This window comes from Cibotium barometz, chromosome 1, assembly GCF_041138505.1.
Source record: "Cibotium barometz isolate CiBa-2024 chromosome 1, ASM4113850v1, whole genome shotgun sequence".
NCBI classification, from domain to species: Eukaryota; Viridiplantae; Streptophyta; class Polypodiopsida; order Cyatheales; family Cibotiaceae; genus Cibotium; species Cibotium barometz.
Window position 1 is genome coordinate 36,154,082 of NC_141046.1, and position 19,709 is coordinate 36,173,790.

Genomic DNA, 19,709 nt, shown 5'->3' on the forward strand with positions numbered 1-19,709 from the left:
TGGAGACCTGCATCAACTTGCAACCGACAGCAATAGCGGAGAAGTATCGACAACAAACTGTCATTTCTTGTTGGGCAATAGCGCCAAAGGCAACAAGCATTCGAGTGCTAAAAGTATTTAGTAGGCAGCCAATGTAGTGCCAAGTTGGATCACTCGATTGGATAATGATGGGAAAATGTTAGTTCTGGGCGACCCGAACAGTCTAGAATTCTAGTCCACATTTCCTGGCGGTCAAGTAGAAACCTAAGAAAAAACAAGCTCCCCTCATTCCAATACTAGAAGCCAAAACAACTGCAATGGCAAGTAGCCAACTATTTGAAAGGAGGACTTCTCAATGTCCCCAGACATCCTTAGGCCTTCTTATGCTTTTCAATGTTCCCAGACACCCTTCACCAAGGAGAAGCCAAGGGACCTAATATTCATAAATATGGCTTTAAACATTCAAAATCTTTTAACAGAAGCATTTAACTCTACTGTGTGGGTAAAAGATAAACAAACAAGAGAGAACTGTGGGCCCCTCCGTCTTTTATCACCTAAATTGAATAGCCTACTTTACTATATTTGCTCTCCCCAAGCTCTAGTGTCAACCCCAAGATGCCAAAACCTAGCATCTGGTCCTCCAGAAGATTGGTGTCTATAAGAGGTGGTGTCAAGCTTTTGTGTAAGCCTACCGGTAACTCATGTGAATTCAAGTGTTTTAAAAAGTACTCAGATGTGGAAGCTTTTCCACAGTTTATGAAAGACGTCCTACAAATACCCGCTCAAGACTTTCAACTTCATCGTTTACACATAAGAACGCTAATCTGTGCAATGTTTCCAACATGACAGCAACATTGTATTTTGGTGATCATTGTATACCACTTGGTATTTAAAATAACAGAGCTGAACTTTTAAAGTTCTCAAATCACAATGGGGCATGAGAGAACTAGAGAACAGTTCTGCACTTAGTTTTGAATAACAAAACTTTTCAGTGCCTAGTAATAATGGGTATGAGAAGTGCAGACTGTTCCAGAAAGGGACCCATGATCGATCTCAGGATGCAATTGAGTTTTATTAAACCACATGATGAACTCCTAGAAAAGAGGGGCTAGAGTGGAAATCATGAATGAAAAGGCACTTATCAAAGTCAAATAAGTTCTTATGCTAGTGGAAAAACATTCCCTACCCAAGCAACGGGCGGGCGAGGAATTGAACTGTCAACCATCCCTAACTGGCGGTGTGGATGGGCCACAGTACTGGCCCAAGAAAGTAAGAAGCAGAAACCAAAGCACTCATGCAGATGATAGGGTATGGCACCACTACCTAAAATGTTACACTATATTTACAGAAAATTTATTTGCACAGCCAATCCAACCCAAACATTGGGGATAACAAGCTGGAACTCCCCTTTTACACACTTTCAACAACCTAAAACTTGAACAAATTCCAATACATCTGTATAGTAGATAAAGCTGAAGCAGACACCACAGTAGCAATGTCCAGAGACAAACAAAAAAGCTTCCAACCCCACAAAACTTTGGGCCAATATAGTGCAATGGATAAGCTACTGTTTTCCAAAAAAGTTCAGCAACGACCTTTGTCTTTCCCCCATACTTGTTGCTGGAGCCTTTGTCTTCACATCCGGAGAGGGTTCAAAAGATTGCTTTCTTTTGGAACCTTTTCCATCAGATGTTTTAAATGGGGTTTTGGTTTCTTCATAGCAAGGATGAATGGCACTCGGCACTTCGAAGTAACTAGAAGCATTCTGAGTGTTGCTCTTTGGTGGTGTAAGAGTACACTGCCCCTTGGTTTCGGTCTCTTTCTGGGCCTTGCTGTCTGTTTTCGTTGTAGTAATGTCTTCATCTGGCTCCATAGCTGCAAGAAAGGCCTTCAACTCCTTTTCATCCAGCAAAGACCCATCTGGAAGTTTCGCTTCGGCCGACTCTTCCGCCTTTAAATTTTCAGAGTGTGGCTGAACAGAACTCCTTTGTTTGCCAAAGAACTGTGATATAGAGTTTTTAGTCTCAGCCCCAACCTTGATCTGTATGGCCAAAGGGAAAATTTAACAAATCATCTAATCAAAGGCTCTGTACATATAAACACCAATTTAATGCAGCATTTTAGCATGTCCTTAAGACTCCACATTATGTGTGAGCAAAGCATACGCCTAAAGCAATCTGTCTTCTCTAGCAACTAAGATTTTTCAAGTAAAATCTATTTAGAAAATGAAATCATAAATTTGTTGTTAGTGGCATGAAAAAAGAACATGAAATGGGAGAACAAAGACCCAGGGGAGCCACAGTGGAAAGGAAATGGCAACAAAATGCCTGATCATTAGACATGCTAATAAAAGAAGATGAGAGCATATAATAATGAGAAATAAAGAGAAGAAAATGAGATCCTCCAAACCAGGGTTGTATGAAACGTCTGAAACATGAAATAGTACAGGTTTCAAACAAGTTTTGAAAGTTTTGATCCCCAAGGGGAGGTTCTGTTAGCCTGTATAGATGTACATAGTATTACTTAAGGGTGAAGAAGTGAGATCAACGCATAGAAGTGGAGGGAAAACTTGTAAGAGCCTTGTTGACATGTGAGAAAGAGTTTAGAAACTGTAGCATTATATGGTAGTGACGTGTGTGAACACACTTAGGACCACCGGGGCACTTTTTCCCTCAACAGGAGGTTTTTTCCCCTATGCGTATGTACACCCTCTTATCTACTCATTTTGGGGTGTGTACTTATCTTTTGTATCTGGCACACATTTGTTCATTCTAATCTAGTGAGTTTGTGTGCTCTCAAGCTTCTCTATCTTGTGTGTGTGCATTGTTGCAACCCTAAACCTAATTCCAATAATTGGTATCAGAGGTAGCTTCCTTGACACTTAATCTAGTAGTTTGCCTCCCTCCTCACGACCCCGTTTTTCTGTCTCCAACTGAGATACTCTCTTAAGAGAAGAAGGTATATATTGTAGTGTTTTGTATACAAAGTATACCTATTTTTCGGGGTCCACGACGTGTATCGGACACGTTTTGGGTAGAATGTACATTAGTTGGACATTAAGACTGCATTCTTGAATGGTGATTTACATGAGGAGGTGTATGTATCGCAACCTCCTGGTTTTGTTGTGAAAGGAGAAGAGTTTAGAGTATGTAGGTTAAAAAAGGCTCTTTATAGCCTTAAGTAGGCTCCTAGAGCATGGTATGAGAAGATTCATACATACTTGGTTGCAAAATGATTTTTGCAACAATCCAACAGAGAGTACCCTCTATGTGAAGAGGAGTAAGGACACATTTTTGGTCATCGTTCTATACGTTGATGACATGTTGCTCACAGGACCCGATATAAATCAGATTTCAGCCTTTAAGGCTGTTTTGCAGTCATCGTTTGAAGATGTTAGATTTGGGGCCGTTACATTACTATTTAGGGATTCAGTTTATGCAACGCAATGATGGCATTGTTATGTTGCAGTCTAAATATATACAGAAGCTATTGAAGAGATTTAATCTTGAAGACTGTAAACCTATGGCTACACCTATGGAGACAAGTACTCGACTTAGTCTTCAAGATGCAGGAGACTCTTTTGATGCTAGTTTGTATCAGCAGCAGCAGCAGGCTGTTGGATCCCTTCTTTATGTATGCAACACGAGGCCAGATATACAGTATGCGGTCTCACAGTTGAGCAGATTTATGCATAGCCCATGTACGAAGCATTGGCAGGCTATTAAGCGGGTTTTCCGCTATTTACAAGGCACTCAGTATTTTGGATTGTTTTATCAAAAAGGAGGTGAGTCACAGCTGCATGTTTTTAGTGATTCAGATTGGGCTGGATGTTATGACACACGAGTGTCCACTAGTGGATTTTGCTTTCGCCTTGGTGATTCATGTATATCATGACTCAGCAAGAAGCAGCCTACAGTGGCCACTTCCAGCTGTGAAGCTGACTACAAGGTAGCTTTTACAGCTACAGTTGAGTGTGTGCAGCTCAAACGTCTTATGGCTGATTTGAGTGTTGGACAATCGTCTAGCACTACGATTTACACTGACAACCAGAGTGCATTAGCAATTGCAGGGAATCCAGTGTTTCATGCTCGCACTAAGCACATTGAGGTGCATTACCACTATGTCAGGGAAAGACTCTCTGCAGCAAAGATCAGCTTGGTCTATGTACCTACACATGACATGATGGCAGATTTATTCACGAAGGCTCTTCCTCGTGAAAAGTTCGAAGCTTTTCGTAAAGCTTTGGGCGGCTTACTGCCTTTTCAGGATTGATTGGCCATAGCCTGTACATGTTCATATCATCACTCTAGGGAGGATTTGTAGCATATATGGTAGTGATGTGTGTGAACACACTTAGGACCGTCGGGGCAATTTTTCCCTCACTAGGAGGTTTTTTTTCCCGTGCGTATGTACATCCTCTTATCTACTCATTTTGGGGTGTGTAATTATCTTTTGTATCTGGCACACATTTGTTCATTCTAATCTAAGGAGTTTGTGTGCTCTCAAGCTTCTCTATCTTGTGTGTGTGCATTGTTGCAACCCTAACCCTAATTCCAACAGAAACATTCAAAGAAAAAACATTTCTAGTAGATGGAATTTACTGGATGTTTTGTGACCAATGGGTAGCTTAGAAATGAGTTTGGAAGAAAAGACTTGTCTTAGTGGGTTCACAAGAGACCCAACATCACTTTGGATTGCGATCTAGGGGTTTTATATATTCAAACAAAAAATCACCCCTCTTCTTGCAAGCATTTGCAAAAAGCTTACCGATGGAGCATGTCCTATCTCACCCTGGTGAAGTGTGCGGCGGTGGTTAATCATGTTGTTCTGGCCACAATGTAGTGCATCATCTCATTCTCCTCTTTCTTCTAGTCCTACATGGGAGCAGCACTACAGCTTTATTTTACCAGGACAAAGATCCTTATCTTGGTTTTAAAATGGCAGCCCAAGGGCTAGATGTACATGCTCAGAACCCTCAAAGGTGGCAAAATACAAATTGGGGAGGGGTGTTTCCCTCCATGGCTGGCCCCTTTGGGGGGGACACTATTGTAGCAGGCTGGCCTGCCCATACACTAGGTGTGATGTCTATGTCACGGGTTCACTCTAAGGCAGTATGCCACACTGCACAGGAATTGCCACTCAGCCAAGGAGACTAGGCTACTCTGCCTTCTCCACTACACACACACACTCCATTGGAACACCATGCTAGCCCTGCTGCCCGATAAACAGATTACACTGTGATGCCACTTAATCCTTAACACCTCATGACATAACAAACAAGCAGATAACCAGGAGAAAAGAGACTAAATAATGAAAAAACACGACACAACAATGAGAGAACACGAGACAAGCTTAGACTTTAAAGTAAAAGAAAAGAGTTCAGCCAAAGACAGGACAAACACGATACATTATACATAGTCAAATATCATGAGACTTGAGTACTCAAGAAAAATAGAAATAGATCCAGATTCCACAATCAACTTCTGAAACTTCAAACAATACAAAGAGAGGCGCAATGCGCAGGAGCTACAAAGATAGACGCAATGCACATGAGAAAATCCCAAATGTCAAATGATAGAAAACTGAAAGATGAAGTACAATGTATCAAATGTCAAGATCAGCAACTAAATCATCATCATCAACTGCTCTAGAAGAGCTCCCAAGCTCATCATCATGGCCCATGTCCATCTACATTGCATCATCATTTGAATCTGAAGAAGGGTGGGCATCAACAAAACCCTCTTCCTCCAGACTGTAGAGCTGACTAAGTAGTCGCAGACTTGTAGAGACATAAACCAAATCATAGGTTCTTTGTGTAGCAAGTTGGTTCCGCTTCTTTGAGGCAATGTGGCCAAATACAATCCACAATTGCTCAATAGGAGAGGAACTAGCTCCTTGGCTCAAAATACGAATGGCAACACATTGAAGCTCAAGAGTCCTTGCTCCATAATCCTCTCACCATAAGGCAACACCCACATTGCATTTGTCTCTCTACGCATCTGCTGAACCAAATCTTCCTTGCCTGCTTCTATAAATTGATATTTGACCTTTGATAGACCACCTTAAGAAGTATCTCACACCAATTTTCCCAATACTTTCTCCCAGCCATCTACGACCTCCTCATCAGTCTCTTTGCCGCACCCCTAATCTAGCACAAAACCAACTACATGCAAGGGTAAATGATAGTTATCCCACATTAGGCTCCACCTCTCTAATGCGCTCTATCAACTTGTCCATGCCCTCATTAACCTTGCCAAAGCAAGGTTGCTTACTGTCCGCAATTCTTAACATGTGAATGATGGGCTTCAACAACAACATTAAGATGAACCACATCAGCCCAAAATGCACCGCCACATATAGCTCGCGGAGCCCCCCTCTGCATATTCGGACCCACATGTACCTCGCATCTGCATCTCTATGTACCACATGTATTTTGTCATGAAGCTCCTCCCTGTAAAGTATTGCCACTCCTCCAGATCCTCTGGTACCTCCCACTGTGCGTGGCTGAGGGCGGAAAACTGATTCCTATCTATAACCCCGGACATCAGGAAGCCTCTTGTTTGTGCACTAATGGGTCTCCGTATACATAGCAATATCACTGTGTCTGAAAGTATCCTCAAAGTATCCTGCATCTGTTCTAAGGGCTCCGTTGCAATTCCACACCGTGAATCGCAAGGTCTCATAGGCCGCGCACCGTCAAGCGGGCCTCCTCTCCGTAATGATGACTCGACCATCTCTGTATACCGCCCATTTCCCCTCTTTCCTTGCCTCAAGCACACGCGGCATGTGTTCCTTCTGGTGTGCTATCTGTGCCGGTGTAAGGTCCTCATCCAAATAAATCTTTTCCCTCTTAAGGGCCATCCTTTTGGAGAGGAAGGCCTTCTTCTTCTCCAAGTCACCAAACCTGATGATCAATATCTTTGCCCTGGTTTCATCTCTGCCTACTCGCCATGCTCCCCCACCCAACTACACGTACATGTAAGGCATGTGCCCGTCTCTTGGCTTCCTCTTCCAATGTAGCATTCATCACCTCTACTTTATTGACTGGTGTATCCTTCTGTTTTTTTACTACTTCAATCCATGGGTTGACTTCCTCAATTTGTTTCTTTGTGGCACTGGCAATTTCAGCCCATGAATGCATTTCCTTCTCACCTGCAGCCACTTTTGCCTTACATGATTCCAAAGTGTTTTGCATTTCTGTGATGTCTTTTTTGCGGTCAGCCATACATGTCTTCAAAGTGCTCTCTCGGAGCATGTCATCCTTCCATTTCTGCATCTCTTTTTTCATTTCCGTGTGCATCAAGGCTTGGGCTAATTCCATTTCAACCCGTACTTGGGCTTGCATTTCTCCCTTCAATTGGACATATATCTCTTCCTTCAGCGTTTCGTATATCACTTTCCTTTGGGCATGCATCTGCTCGGTCCATTCCTTTTTAAGCTCCTGTCACATGGTGTTCATCTCTGTCCTTATGTGAAGCTGTAGCTCCTCATAAAGGGCCTCATCTCGTCGGGCCATCTTCGTAATCCTTCGTGAGCCAGGGGACATGATTCCTTCCCTCAATCTTCTGCGGTAGGCATTTGGTGCCTTCGTGGGGGTATGAAAGGTTGTCTCACCATCTTGTTCCCCCTCTAGGGGTTGAGACATGTTTTCCCCTACTAGTTGCTGCCTTGGGGGCATGAGCAAGGGTGGGTGGGAAAAAGGGACGCAGATGCACCTTACTGTACCTCCTGCACCTTACTGTTTGCACGCAGATACACCTTACTATACCTCCTACACCTCACTATTTGCTTTTGACGCAGATGTACCTTACTGTTTGCACGCAGATGCACCTTACTGTTTGCACGCAGATGCACCTTACTGTTTGCACGCAGATGCACCTTACTGTTTGCACCTGACGCAGATGCACCTTACTGTACCTTCTCCTGTTAATCTCTGTGCACTGCCTGTAGCCTGGCCACCCTGCAGTCCTGCGCAGCCTTCCACAAGAGAGAGAGAAAGTGCAGTCCTGCGCCTCCCCTCCTACATCCGTATGCAGCTCACCAGTCACCAAAAGAGAGAGAGATTAAACTAGGCGGCTGTCTCTGTTCAGCAACGCCCCCCTTGTTTCTCCTATAATCTCCCACCTGTGTCCGGCTGTCCGGTCACCAGTGTCGAGACTCAAAACAGGCTACGCCGCCATTGATTCGCTGAAGGCTGGCCGCTGAAGCGACAGGCTGAAGCGAAACCTCTGTCCGCAACTTTTTGAAGGCTGAGGCGCTGCAGATGAATCCACGCAGAGCGATATGGCGCCAACGAGCGCTACAAGGACAACCGGCCCGGCGCCTTACTATTTGCACCTGACGCAGATGCACCTTACTGTATCTTCGCCTGTTAATCTCTGTGCACTGCCTGTAGCCTGGCCACCCTGCAGTCCTGCGCAGCCTTCCACAAGAGAGAGAGAGAGAGAGAGAGATAGCACTTCAGTCTCTGTGCGCCTGCTGTCCTGCAGCCGCCTACAAGAGAATTTCCTTTGCTGATCAGTCCGCCTCCTGCAGGCGTACTTGCTCGCCTGTTTTTACACCAGAGAGAGAAGCGTGTGTCTGCTGCCCGCCAGCCTTCCAAAAACATGAGAGAAAAGCACACGTATCTGCAGCTGTAGTCGACTTGCACACGTATCTGCCACCAAAAACATGAGAAAAACAGAGAGAGAGAGAGAGAGAGAGAGAGAGAGAGAGAGAGAGACGCTTGAGAGAGAGAGAGAGAGAGAGAGAGAGAGAGAGAGAGAGAGAGAGGCTAGAGCTTCAAGAATCAAAGTTCAAGCTATGGACATTGGAACTTCAAGCTTGAATGTGAGGGAAGCTTGGGGGGGCGAGGGCACTTTAAAAGAGATGCTCAAGAGAGGCTATAGCCAAGGCCCAAGACAAGGCAAAAAAACGGTCAAAAAACGGGCAGAAAACAGACGAAACTGTGCCATGCCAACGGTCATTTCGTACCATACGAACTGTACACTACCAGACTGGTACGACAAACAACCATGGCTATGACATGTCCAGTTCACGGGCAAGGGATGCCCATCCGTGAACCATGCGAATGCCCTGTATTCTGACATGGTTTGTGGCATGTGAACAAGTGGTAAGTATTCATTTAAACCTTTGTTTAGACTTTATAACCTTAGCAGTTCACATTCTTTTAAGTTGGGCAGATCGGCCATTGGCCAGTGCCCGACCAAAGTATGGCCTGTCCGAGCCTTGGGCACCCTTTTATCCCATTAAAACCCATGTGTGGGACTCTTTAATGAGGGGGCACCTTATCGAGGTGCCCACCTTCATTAAAGGGAGGATGCCATGTGTCCTATCTCTTCACCCCCCTTCCACCAACCTCTCCGATGACTACTTGGTTCTCTCTTTCATTTATCTCATTATTATTTGCAACTGGCGCCTCTCTCTCCCTTGCTATCTTTCTGCAACTCAACTTTCTCTCTCACAGGATTTCCTCTTTCCTGCTGCTGTACCTGTTGTGTACTTTCTGTGGGCACTTGTTGTACCTGCTGTGTACTTGTTGTGGGCACCTGCTGCACGTGATGTAGTTGCTGTGGGCACCTGCTGTATCTATTGTGTACTTGCTGTGGGCACCTACTGTACCTGCTGTGTACTTGTGCGCACACTACTGTACCTGCTGTGTCCTTGCTATGGGCACCTGCTGTACCTGACTGTGTACCTGCTGTAGCAGGCTACTGTACCTGCAAGTACAAGCTGAAAACCCTACTGTACTTGCAAGTATAAGCTAAAGTACAAGCCGAAAATCCTTCTGTACCTGCAAGTACAAGCTGAAACCTGCAAGTACATGCTGACTATCATCCTACATCTACAGTACCAGATGTGCGTGCTGTGAACTGACACCGAGTACCTACTACTGGCACCACGTACCAGTACCTGTTTGTGTACTCATACTAGGGAGGTTTGAACAACAGTCTCTATGAGGGTGTGAGCCAGGCTATGGTACAAGGGTGCCTGTTTGTGCGTGGTCTCAGAATGATAATTTCACATTCACTTTCCTCCAGGTGTATGAGACTAGTGGTCAAGCTATTTAGACTCGTTCGACGAGTCCGGCAACGACAAACTACTACGACACCTTTTTGTTTGGGTAACTTGTCTTCATACTTGCACTGCATCTGGCTGGCAAGCCCTTGGAACTTTGTACAGATTTAAATACTCCAATAATATACTTCAGTATTGAGGGGAGGGTCGGCCCGTTCGCGGCTCCAATGATGGTGTACTGTGTAGTGCTTGTCTCTTTGGCAAATTATCTTGTGCAATGATGTATCATTCAGTTGTTATGTGCATTGTGGCTTTTACACATTAAGTGTGACGTGCGTATTGTTCACAAGACAGTGCCCAAGGACATTCACACCTAGCCGTTGTAGTTTCGGTGGTATCATAGTACGGTCATTTCCCTCTTCTCAGTGGGGTAACGATCGATTGGGCATTGGGCTCTGTGTGGACACCCGTCGAACGCTATGGACAGCCATGCACTAAGTGGTCAAGGGGCTAGTTCCCATGGCCAAGCAAGTGGTACTCATGCTTCTGAAGCTTTGGGCAATAAACATATGCATGCAGGTTATATAGGGGAGCAAATACACGTGGGGCAGCCTTCTCGAGGTAAAGAGAAGATGCAAGAGGATGACCCAAAGGTATTGAAAGCAGAGATTGAGCATGTCAAAAGGCAGTTGTATGCCATGGAAGAAGAGCTCAAGATGCTCTATGATAACCCGCAGGTTCACAAGCTTATGGAGGCCACAAAGACCGAGTCTATGGTGGCACACACTATGGATTCTATGGCAAAGGAATTGGGTATGAATCCCCGAGAGGTAGCCCTCAACTATGTTATACGCATTGGAGATTTGGTGAAAGGCATTGCAGGGGAGCTTTGTGTGAAAGAACCCCCACATGATGGGGAGACAGGTAATGCTATGTTTCGAAGGGTCAAGTCTTATGTGCACAAAGATGAGGCTTCCGTGACTTCTAAGCAAGCCTCCAGCCCGCTTGGGTTGAGAAAAAAGGATTGTATATGGCAAAGAGAGTGGCAAACAGGATGTCAATGTACATTGTGATGCGTGCTGCCCATGGGAAAAGTGATAGGCATGTTAGGTGCCAAGCTTTGCCTATGGAATTGGCTAGAGATGAGCCCTGTCATGGGCTGGAAGTTGTGCATAATGTTGGGACAGCCGAAGCTGATTATGTATCACGTGCCACTCATGCCACCAAGTATACCCATGGTGAACAAGTCTCATGCAGGGATCCTTATGTGAATGCAAGTATTGGAAGGCCGCCTTTGCACAAGTCACCATTGTATAGAGTACAAGCCTCTGTGCTGCATGTTTCTCGTTGGCGTTTGCTGCATGCACCAACTATTGTCCCAGTGGATAAGGGGAACAGAAAGCTGGAAGATGAGGATCACCATGCCAAGAGGCTTAAAGAATTTAAAGCAGGTGACAAATCTGTAAAGTTTGAAGCCTATCATGGAGATTATGATGCAAGCAAGGCAATGGCTTTTATAGCCCAATTTGACATTGCCTTAATGATGCTGAGAAATCCAAGATTTGCCATGTAAGCATGTTTCTAAAGGGCTCAGCTGCCCAATGGTGGATCATGGAAAAGCTCTCTAGCAGCCCCGTCCAGACATGGGAGAACTTTAAAGAGATGAGTATGTTCAGGCATATATAAACAAGTTTTGAAAGATCTACTTGGAGGTCTCTCCATTCTTGCTCGTGGGTGAGGCCGAGAAGAAAAGGAAGTTCAAGTCTAGACTTCAACCGGTCTACAAGTCCGGTCTTGATACTGACCACAATGCTACCTTGCACGACTATATAGCAGCTACTCTTGCCACTAAGCAATTGGAACATAAATTGTAGCATTCTGGTAAAGGAGACCATGCGTTCAAGGGAAAAGAAAGGGCTGGTCATAACCACCAAAAGAGCAGACAGCATGCTAAACCTTTTGTGAAAGATGTAAAGAGTGGTGGCAAGGCTGAAAATATGCAATCCAAGTATGCCTCTCAGAAAAAGCACAAGTTTAGCCTCACTCTTGAGCAAAGGTAGCACTATGCCAAGGAGGGTAAATGCTTCTCATGTGGTAGCAAAGATCACATGTTTAGGGAATGCCTGCTGAAACCGAGGTGGGCGGTGCAATCCAAATTCCCAGGGATATTAAACTTCACATTACTAAGTTCAGATAGCTTTAACAGTTACAACCACACTCACCCACACTTAGTTTAGTGAGTATAGTATAAAAGGTTTGGAAAACTTGACAACACAATGGGTCCGGAACGGGCCACACCCCCCCCCCCCTTTCCCCTCTAAAAACTTTATTACAGGGAGTATGTATAGATACATGTAGAGGGTGCAGTGTGCTCTTGCACCAGATTTCCAAGTACCAAGAGTGAAAACAAAATAAAACAAGTTCTCTGCCCACGCCCAAGGCAAGGGGTGTTTCCAACTTCACACCCGTCTAGTGTGGATCTCGTAGGAGAGGGGCCCAGTCTCACATAGTCAACTATGTGGATCTCACAAACCCTCCCGATCTCACAAACCCTCTGAGTCTCACACTAGGTTGGATGCACCTAGAGAGGGCTCATCTAGTCTTCAATCTGAAGTTGAAACATTTGTGCACATCACTTTCTAGACACATACCTTCCCTTTGATACTCCTTTAAGGCACTTGTATCAAGAAAAGAGTTTGAGAAAGAGCTTCAGCAGGTCCCACGCTTATGTTACTGAGGGGTTTACCAACCACTTGTGTGTGTGAGCAGATGTTGACAAATCGCTACCCTTACCTGTAAGACCTTGTGTGTGAGTGAGAAAGGAGTTGAAAATGATGGCCTGCTGTATCACCCTGTATGCAGCCCGGTACTGATGCAAAGATAAAGACCCTGTACACAGCTTGTATGCAGCTAACTGCCTTGTGGGGAAAAATAGAGTTTATGACCAGCTGTCCCCAACTCTCTATGTCGCAGTCCCTGGTTCAATCTGGTGTAAGAGAGAGAGAGACGCTACTTCTCATTCAGTCCTGTAAGGTGGATAGAAACCAAACTCTTCGTCAATCCAATAAGAGAGAGAGAGATCAGGCTCTTCGATAGTCCCATGAGAGAGAGAGAGAGAGAGAGAGAGAGAGAGAGAAAGAGAGAGAGAACGCTTTAGTCCTCTTGTGTGTGTATGTGTGTGTGTGTGTGAGAGAGAGAGATGAAATGATATATTAACGTCTCTAAGAGGCCATAATGGCCTATGAGACCAAAACTGAGAGTACATTTGAAGTTGGTGTCAAAGAGAACAACTAAATGAAACTAAAAAATACGATAAACTGATTGTCTTACAGCTATAAGAACTGTAAGTAAGACTCTTAGATGATACTCAGGAGAAAATACTGGAAAGTACTGGAAAATGTATATCAAGTAGATCCATGTATGTTGATCAGTTGAAGTGCTGCCCTCTCCTCATATCAAATATCTCCGCCATGGGGCTGTCTAGAATGGAGAGGTCGTAGAAGTGAGGTAGATGCCTCCGATGCCAAGCAATAATGGCTCTGACTAGCGATGGTGAGGATGCCGTGGTCAGGATCCTGGCGGGCGTGGCCGACGAGCACAACATAAGATGACTGCTCTATCAGTGGTGACTCCCTGGGAGCGTGGCCGGTGCCCTGATGGCCTGATGGAGGAGGTATCAGGAGGCGTGTGGGCTGGGTTGTTGGTGCTGGTGTTAGTGCCGAAGAAATCTGCCAGGATCCTCAATCTAGGTACATCATGGCTTGGTCTCTTGTCTGCCAAGAGGATCTCTCTGTGTCTCCTGAGCTCACGTAGGAACAATCCCAGGCATCTCTGATCCTCAAACTCCATGACCCTACGTAACGGCCCAAAACCCTCTCAAAAGAGGCAGTGATATCTCCCTCAGATCTCATAATAGACTGTACATCAGCAAATGTAGTGCTCATCTGTCTCTGCCTCTTGGTAGCATAGCTGACAAATGCGGTCATCCGAGATCTGATGCACATATCGCTCTGTCTCAATCCGCAGCTGGTGTGATGACGTCCGGATCTATCCAATGGCACACAACGTATCCCACGTGATAGGTGTACATCCATGTACGTCGAGCATGTGATAAAATCATCTGGTGAGAGGTGTACAAAATGGCTCTTGTAATGAGCCATTTTCGTGCCTAAGGGCTCAAGGGGACTAGTCCATGTCCTCTCTATGTCCACTCTGATGATATCCATCCTGATCACGCGGTTCTGCTCTGAGTGGGTGAGATCCAAAAATGGACAATCCAGGCTGTACTGAAAGGGTGGTAGTGCCTCTATCCGCAAACCATGTAGGTCAAACCACGATCTCATCTGAGCATACCAGCAATGAGTATCTCCATCCTCTGCCAACTGTATAGATGAGGTCAATGCCAATCGGGAGTACCTCTGCGGAGGGAGCTCCCATAGCCACTATAAAAGGGTTGCTGCCTGGAATAGGGCCTCGGTCACTATTGGTGCGGCACCCAGCTCAGCCCGAACAATCTCATGTGGTACTGGTACCGATGATTTGCTCCGAATCATGCGGGCAATCATCATAATCAATGGTCTCTCCATTTGCCTCCATCCCTCATCCGTCCCTCTTTGAGATCTGTGATGTATGATGGGCCCCCAAATTGGAGCTCCATACAAGAGGGTCGGTGTGGCAAGTGTATCAAAAAGCCACAATTTGGTGTGCAGCTCCTGAAACTGTATGTGTGCACACTGCCTCTCAAGTGCCCCTAAGGCTGCATGTACTCCAGCTAATCTAGCTGCTACTGCCTCCTTCAGGGAGAAACGCGGCCCTGTGAAAGTAACTCCCAAGTAGACATATGACCTGACGTACTCAACCAGCTCCCCTCGAAAAGTGAACTCAGGCTCTGATCTACTCACTCATGCCTGTGTGGTGTTAAACACCATAACCATGGTTTTCCTAAGGTTTACTGTCAGATCTCTATATGCACAGAGTGGCTGTAATGCATCCAGATGTCTCTGTAATCCCTCCAAAGAGTCTGAGATTAGAACAATATCATCAGCATATAACAAGATGGGGCCAGGCATGCCCCTGGGCCTCCCAATCTGTCTACATAATCGGAGACCACATCAATGTCGATAGCGGGCATCCCTGCTTCACCCCTATCGTGCTAGTCATCATATCGGATAGTCCGCCTAGAGCTCGGACTCTACCTGTCACAGACTCATTCAACACATATATCCCCCTCTGCATATCCTCAGGTACCTCAATGTCATGCAATCTGTGTATAAGCCTGGCACGTGGTACGGCATCGAAGGCTCTGCGGAAGTCCACAAAGCAACAGTATATCCTTCTCTTCTGTGCCTTGCCCTCTTCAATAAGTGCCCAAAGTGTCAGTATGTGATCCAAGGTAGTAAATCCTCTCCTGAAGCTAGCCTGTCCCTTTGCTCGATGACCATGACTCTCTGCCCAGCGGCTCAACTCCGACTCCAATATAAAGCCATATAGTTTGGCCAAGTAATGACCAATCATGATCGTCTTGTAGTTGCCTGGCACCATGGGGTCCCCATCTTAAAGAGTGGTACAATGATATGCTCTGTCCAGCTTGCCAGGAAACCCTCACAAATGGCACCATTAAACACATGTACGATCAACCGAGCCAAAGTGTCGCGCGAATATGAGAAGTGCTCTCCAACTAGCCCATCATGATCCTGTGCCTTTCTATTCTGTAACCTATCTATCGCATCTAGCACCATCCACATAGTAAAAAAGATGCTGCTAGCCGGTCTAGTTCCCAGTGGAGGGGGGGTGGGGGGCTGTCCTGGTGCATCATATAGCTCTCTAGCATAAGCATGCCATGCCTCAAGTGCCATAATCGAAGTACCAGGCTCTCATTCCTGAAACATCTTCCATGCCCTCTTGTTGTCCTTCCCCAGGAAGAGTTGGTAGATCTCCTCCTCTAACTTAGCCAGGTAGGCTCGTTTCTTCCTCCGCACAACGCGCCGAAAGATCATCATAGCCTGTCTATGCGTGTGAGTCCCAATGGCAATCTCACGCTGTAGCTGTGCTCGTGTCTCACAACACTTATTATCATACCAACTGTTCTGTGGGGCAATGCTACCAGGGGGGGAGGGGAGTGGAAGGGATCATAGCGCAAGGAAACGCATATGAGTCGGATGCATGTAGTACACCTGCCAATCCTCTCGTAATCTTGTCCAGAGGGCTATGCGGGTCTAAAGCAAACAAGCCATCAGATGCTGTGTCTTGGTAAGCCCCAACTCTCACGTGTAAATTGATATCTTGGGCACCTAGATAGATGAGTGGCTAGCCCATCTCTCGGGGATCTACCTACTAGTGTGAAACTCAGGTATACATGATCGGCTGCTATGCCAATGGGCCGGCTGGAAATCGTGAAACCCCTTGAAACCAGCCTTCGGCAACTTGACGGGCGGTGAACACACTTAATCACACTTTAATCACTTTACGAACTGGAATAATAAATTTGGAAGAAGAAGAAAATAATTAAGTGGAGCTAGAGTGCTCCTGCACAAAAGACCAATTGGCCCCAAAGCGTAGCGCCCCCGCAGGTATTTATTTATAACTCAAAGTCTGCATAGCCCTTGTACAATTCCCGAGAAGATTCCTCCTTGATCCACGGGGAGGAGATCTCCTTCAAGCTTTCACCCAAGATGTGTTGTATGATACAAGGGCCTTGGCCTCTATTTATACAAGTTTGGGGGAAAAAGCTATGCTTTTCCCCCTTAGAAAAATCCACTAGAAGAGCTTTTCTCAAAAAGACTATCGAAAAGCTCCTCTCTTCTCTCTCTTTTTTTTTTAAGAAAAATAAAGAAAATACATGGCGCTTGAGCGTTTTCGAAAAAAAAGAAATCCACGTTGATTTTATTTTATTTTTTTCACTGCCCGACGCTTTGTGTTTGCTTTCCTTCGCGTTTTTCTGCTTGGCGCCCACGCTTTGCATACTGTACGGCGCTTCGCTGCTGCTGCCCGCATTATATGCGCCTGCCTGCATGGCGCTCCGCTACTGCTGCCCACATTATATGCGCCTGCCTGCATGGCAGCTAGCCGCTAGCACCTAAGCCAACCGCCATCACTACTGCCCTCCTTGTGCCTGTTTGCACAGCTTTGCTTCTCTTTGCCTCTACTGCCCTGCTATAGATGTGGCAGCGCTAAGCTTGTGCGCCTGCCTACGTGGCAACTTTGCTGTAAGCTCGGGGGTGATGAAGTTTGCACAAGCCCGAGGATCGAAAAAGATCAAGACCTCCTGATCTCGAAGTCTTCCCCATGCTCTGCATAACTCTGAAGATGCATCCCCTTGCTTCCTCCCTATCAAGTCAGGTACTAGTCCAGCAGACGGTTTCTGTTTCTTTACTTTAGGCTCTTCCTGTGAATCATCTGCGTTTTTAGGTGCTCTCTTCGGACACGTATAGTACCAATGCCCTGCTTCTCCACAAGAGAAACATTTGTTGCTAGCTATAAGCTCTTTCCTTTCTTCATCTGTCCTTTGACGTAAGGGCTGAAATTTTCTCTTCTTGGATTGCCCCTTCTCTCGTGGTTCAGTGTTTTTGGTCTCTTTCGACTCCTTTGATGCTTTCTTGGAGAACAGATGTTGATCCTTGAATCCTGACATCTGACCAGTAAGCATGGCATATCCAGTCTGAGCATTTTCTATCATCTGAGTCATATTAATGACCTTTGTTTTGATGCAATAATCTCAAAGCTCCTTGGGTAACCCACAGCAATAAGTCTCTATCTGCTCAACTAGTGACACGGGCCTAAAGGATGTGATCGGTAGCAGAGCATCCCAAAATTTCTTGTTATATTCTTCCAGATTGTTACAATCTCTGGAATCTAATCGATGCCAAGTTGTCATAACATCCACCTCAAAAGTTGGTGTCAACCATAGGGAAGAGAAGATTTGCTTGAAGCATACCTGGTTGCATACCATAGCTCCCAGTCATGCTTATGTTGGATACACCCGTCATGGAATGAAAGACAGAGCCTCCACCAAAGTAACTAGGATGAGAAGTATTGAAAGGGTTTCCATGGATAGGTGGGGAAAAAGAAGAAGAAGAATCGGGGTATGGCTGAAAATTTGGGTGGATGGGAGCCGAATGTTGAGGCTTAGCTTTCTTCTCAGACCCCTAGACCCCTGTCTCCGTGGTTTAGAATCAGCTTTGAAGTTTCGTGGAAAATGCGAGTCCTTCGCCAGTTCCATTAATCCCTCCATTAAACTCTGCATCTTTGCTTCATAGGTGGCATCATCATCTTCAAGTTCTGGCATATCGGAAGGTATTTCTTGCTCACTTTCCTCGTCTTCATCGAAGCAGTAGTCGTCCTCTTCCGAAGATAAATCCTTCATCTCCGCACTAGTTCCAACCATAGAATTAAATGTGTCGACCACGGGTTCGCCCTCTTGAAAAAGTTGACGATGAATCCCGGCAATGGAACCTTGAAACCGGCCTTCAGCAACTTGACGGGCAGTGAACACACTTAATCACACTTTAATCACTTTACGAACTGGAATAATAAATTTGGAAGAAGAAGAAAATAATTAAGTGGAGCTAGAGTGCTCCTGCACAAAAGACCAATTGGCCCCAAAGCGTGGCGCCCCCGCAGGTATTTATTTATAACTCAAAGTCGGCGTAGCCCTTGTACAATTCCCGAGAAGATTCCCCCTTGATCCATGGGGAGGAGATCTCCTTCAAGCTTTCACCCAAGATGTGTTGTGTGATACAAGGGCCTTGGCCCCTATTTATACAAGTTTGGGGGAAAGGCATAGCTTTTTTCCCCTTAGAAAAATCTACTAGAAGAGCTTTTCTCAAAAAGACTATCGAAAAGCTCTTCTCTTCTCTTTTTTTTTTAATAAAAGAAGAATAAAGAAAATACATGGCCCTTGAGCGTTTTCGAAAAAAAAGAAATCCACGTTGATTTTATTTTATTTTTTTCGCTGCCCGGCGCTTTGCGTTTGCTTTCCTTTGCATTTTTCTGCCTGGCACCCACGCTTTGCGTGTTGTACGGCGCTTCGCTGCCGCTGCCCATGTTATATGCGCCTGCCTGCGTGGCAGCTAGCCGCCAACGCCTCAGCCAGCCGCCATTGCTACTGCCCGCCTTGTGCCTGTTTGCACAGCTTTGCTTCTCTTTGCCTCTACTACCCTGCTACAGACGTGGCAGCGCTAAGCTTGTGTGCCTGCCTGCAGCCGCCTCAGCTCCTGAGCAACAGCCAGCCACACATGCAGTACAGCCTATGCAGTCAGCCATACCTTCACACGTGTCAGCTGCCACGTGGCCCGCTGTTGACTGTGCTGTCCCAAAAGATGCTGCTCCTGCAACACAGGATAAGAAAAGAACACATGCATATGAACATGCACACACACACACCAAACATGCATCCACACACGTGTACAAACTTACACATGCATTTAGGTAAACATGATTAGTGAATGCTAAACAAGTTTGAAACATGATTACCATGCGTAAGATAAAAAGGTAAAATACTCAGTCTTGTAACATCCCGCACATCAGGTATCAATGAAGGAGATCCCATCAAGTAGTCCACTGTGCTCGCTCCCCCTTTAGAGTTCCAATGTGTGAGAGCATCTGATCCTTGCCATCTCGATAGGCCATTGTATATGACCAACCCACGTGCACTCCCGAGTGTGAGAAAATGGCTGCCATAATCTGTAATCTCCCCCTCATCCTGTGCTGATCTC

The 19,709-nt window shown here is 45.7% G+C and overlaps 1 protein-coding gene across 2 annotated transcripts in view; it reads right to left on the reverse strand.

Annotated features, from left to right (window-relative positions):
• Window positions 1-1,093: 1,093 nt before the first annotated feature.
• LOC147641938 (uncharacterized) overlaps window positions 1,094-19,709 on the reverse strand; it is a 60,317-nt gene continuing 41,701 nt past the window's right edge. Inside the window, exon 8 of one of the 2 annotated variants that reach the window (XM_086801365.1) lies at window positions 1,094-2,020. In XM_086801365.1, the coding sequence (XP_086657491.1) occupies window positions 1,544-2,020 (477 nt within the window). In that variant the 3' untranslated portion in view covers window positions 1,094-1,543. The remainder of the gene's footprint in view (window positions 2,021-19,709) is intronic. The other variant, XM_086801372.1, reaches the window with a different exon arrangement.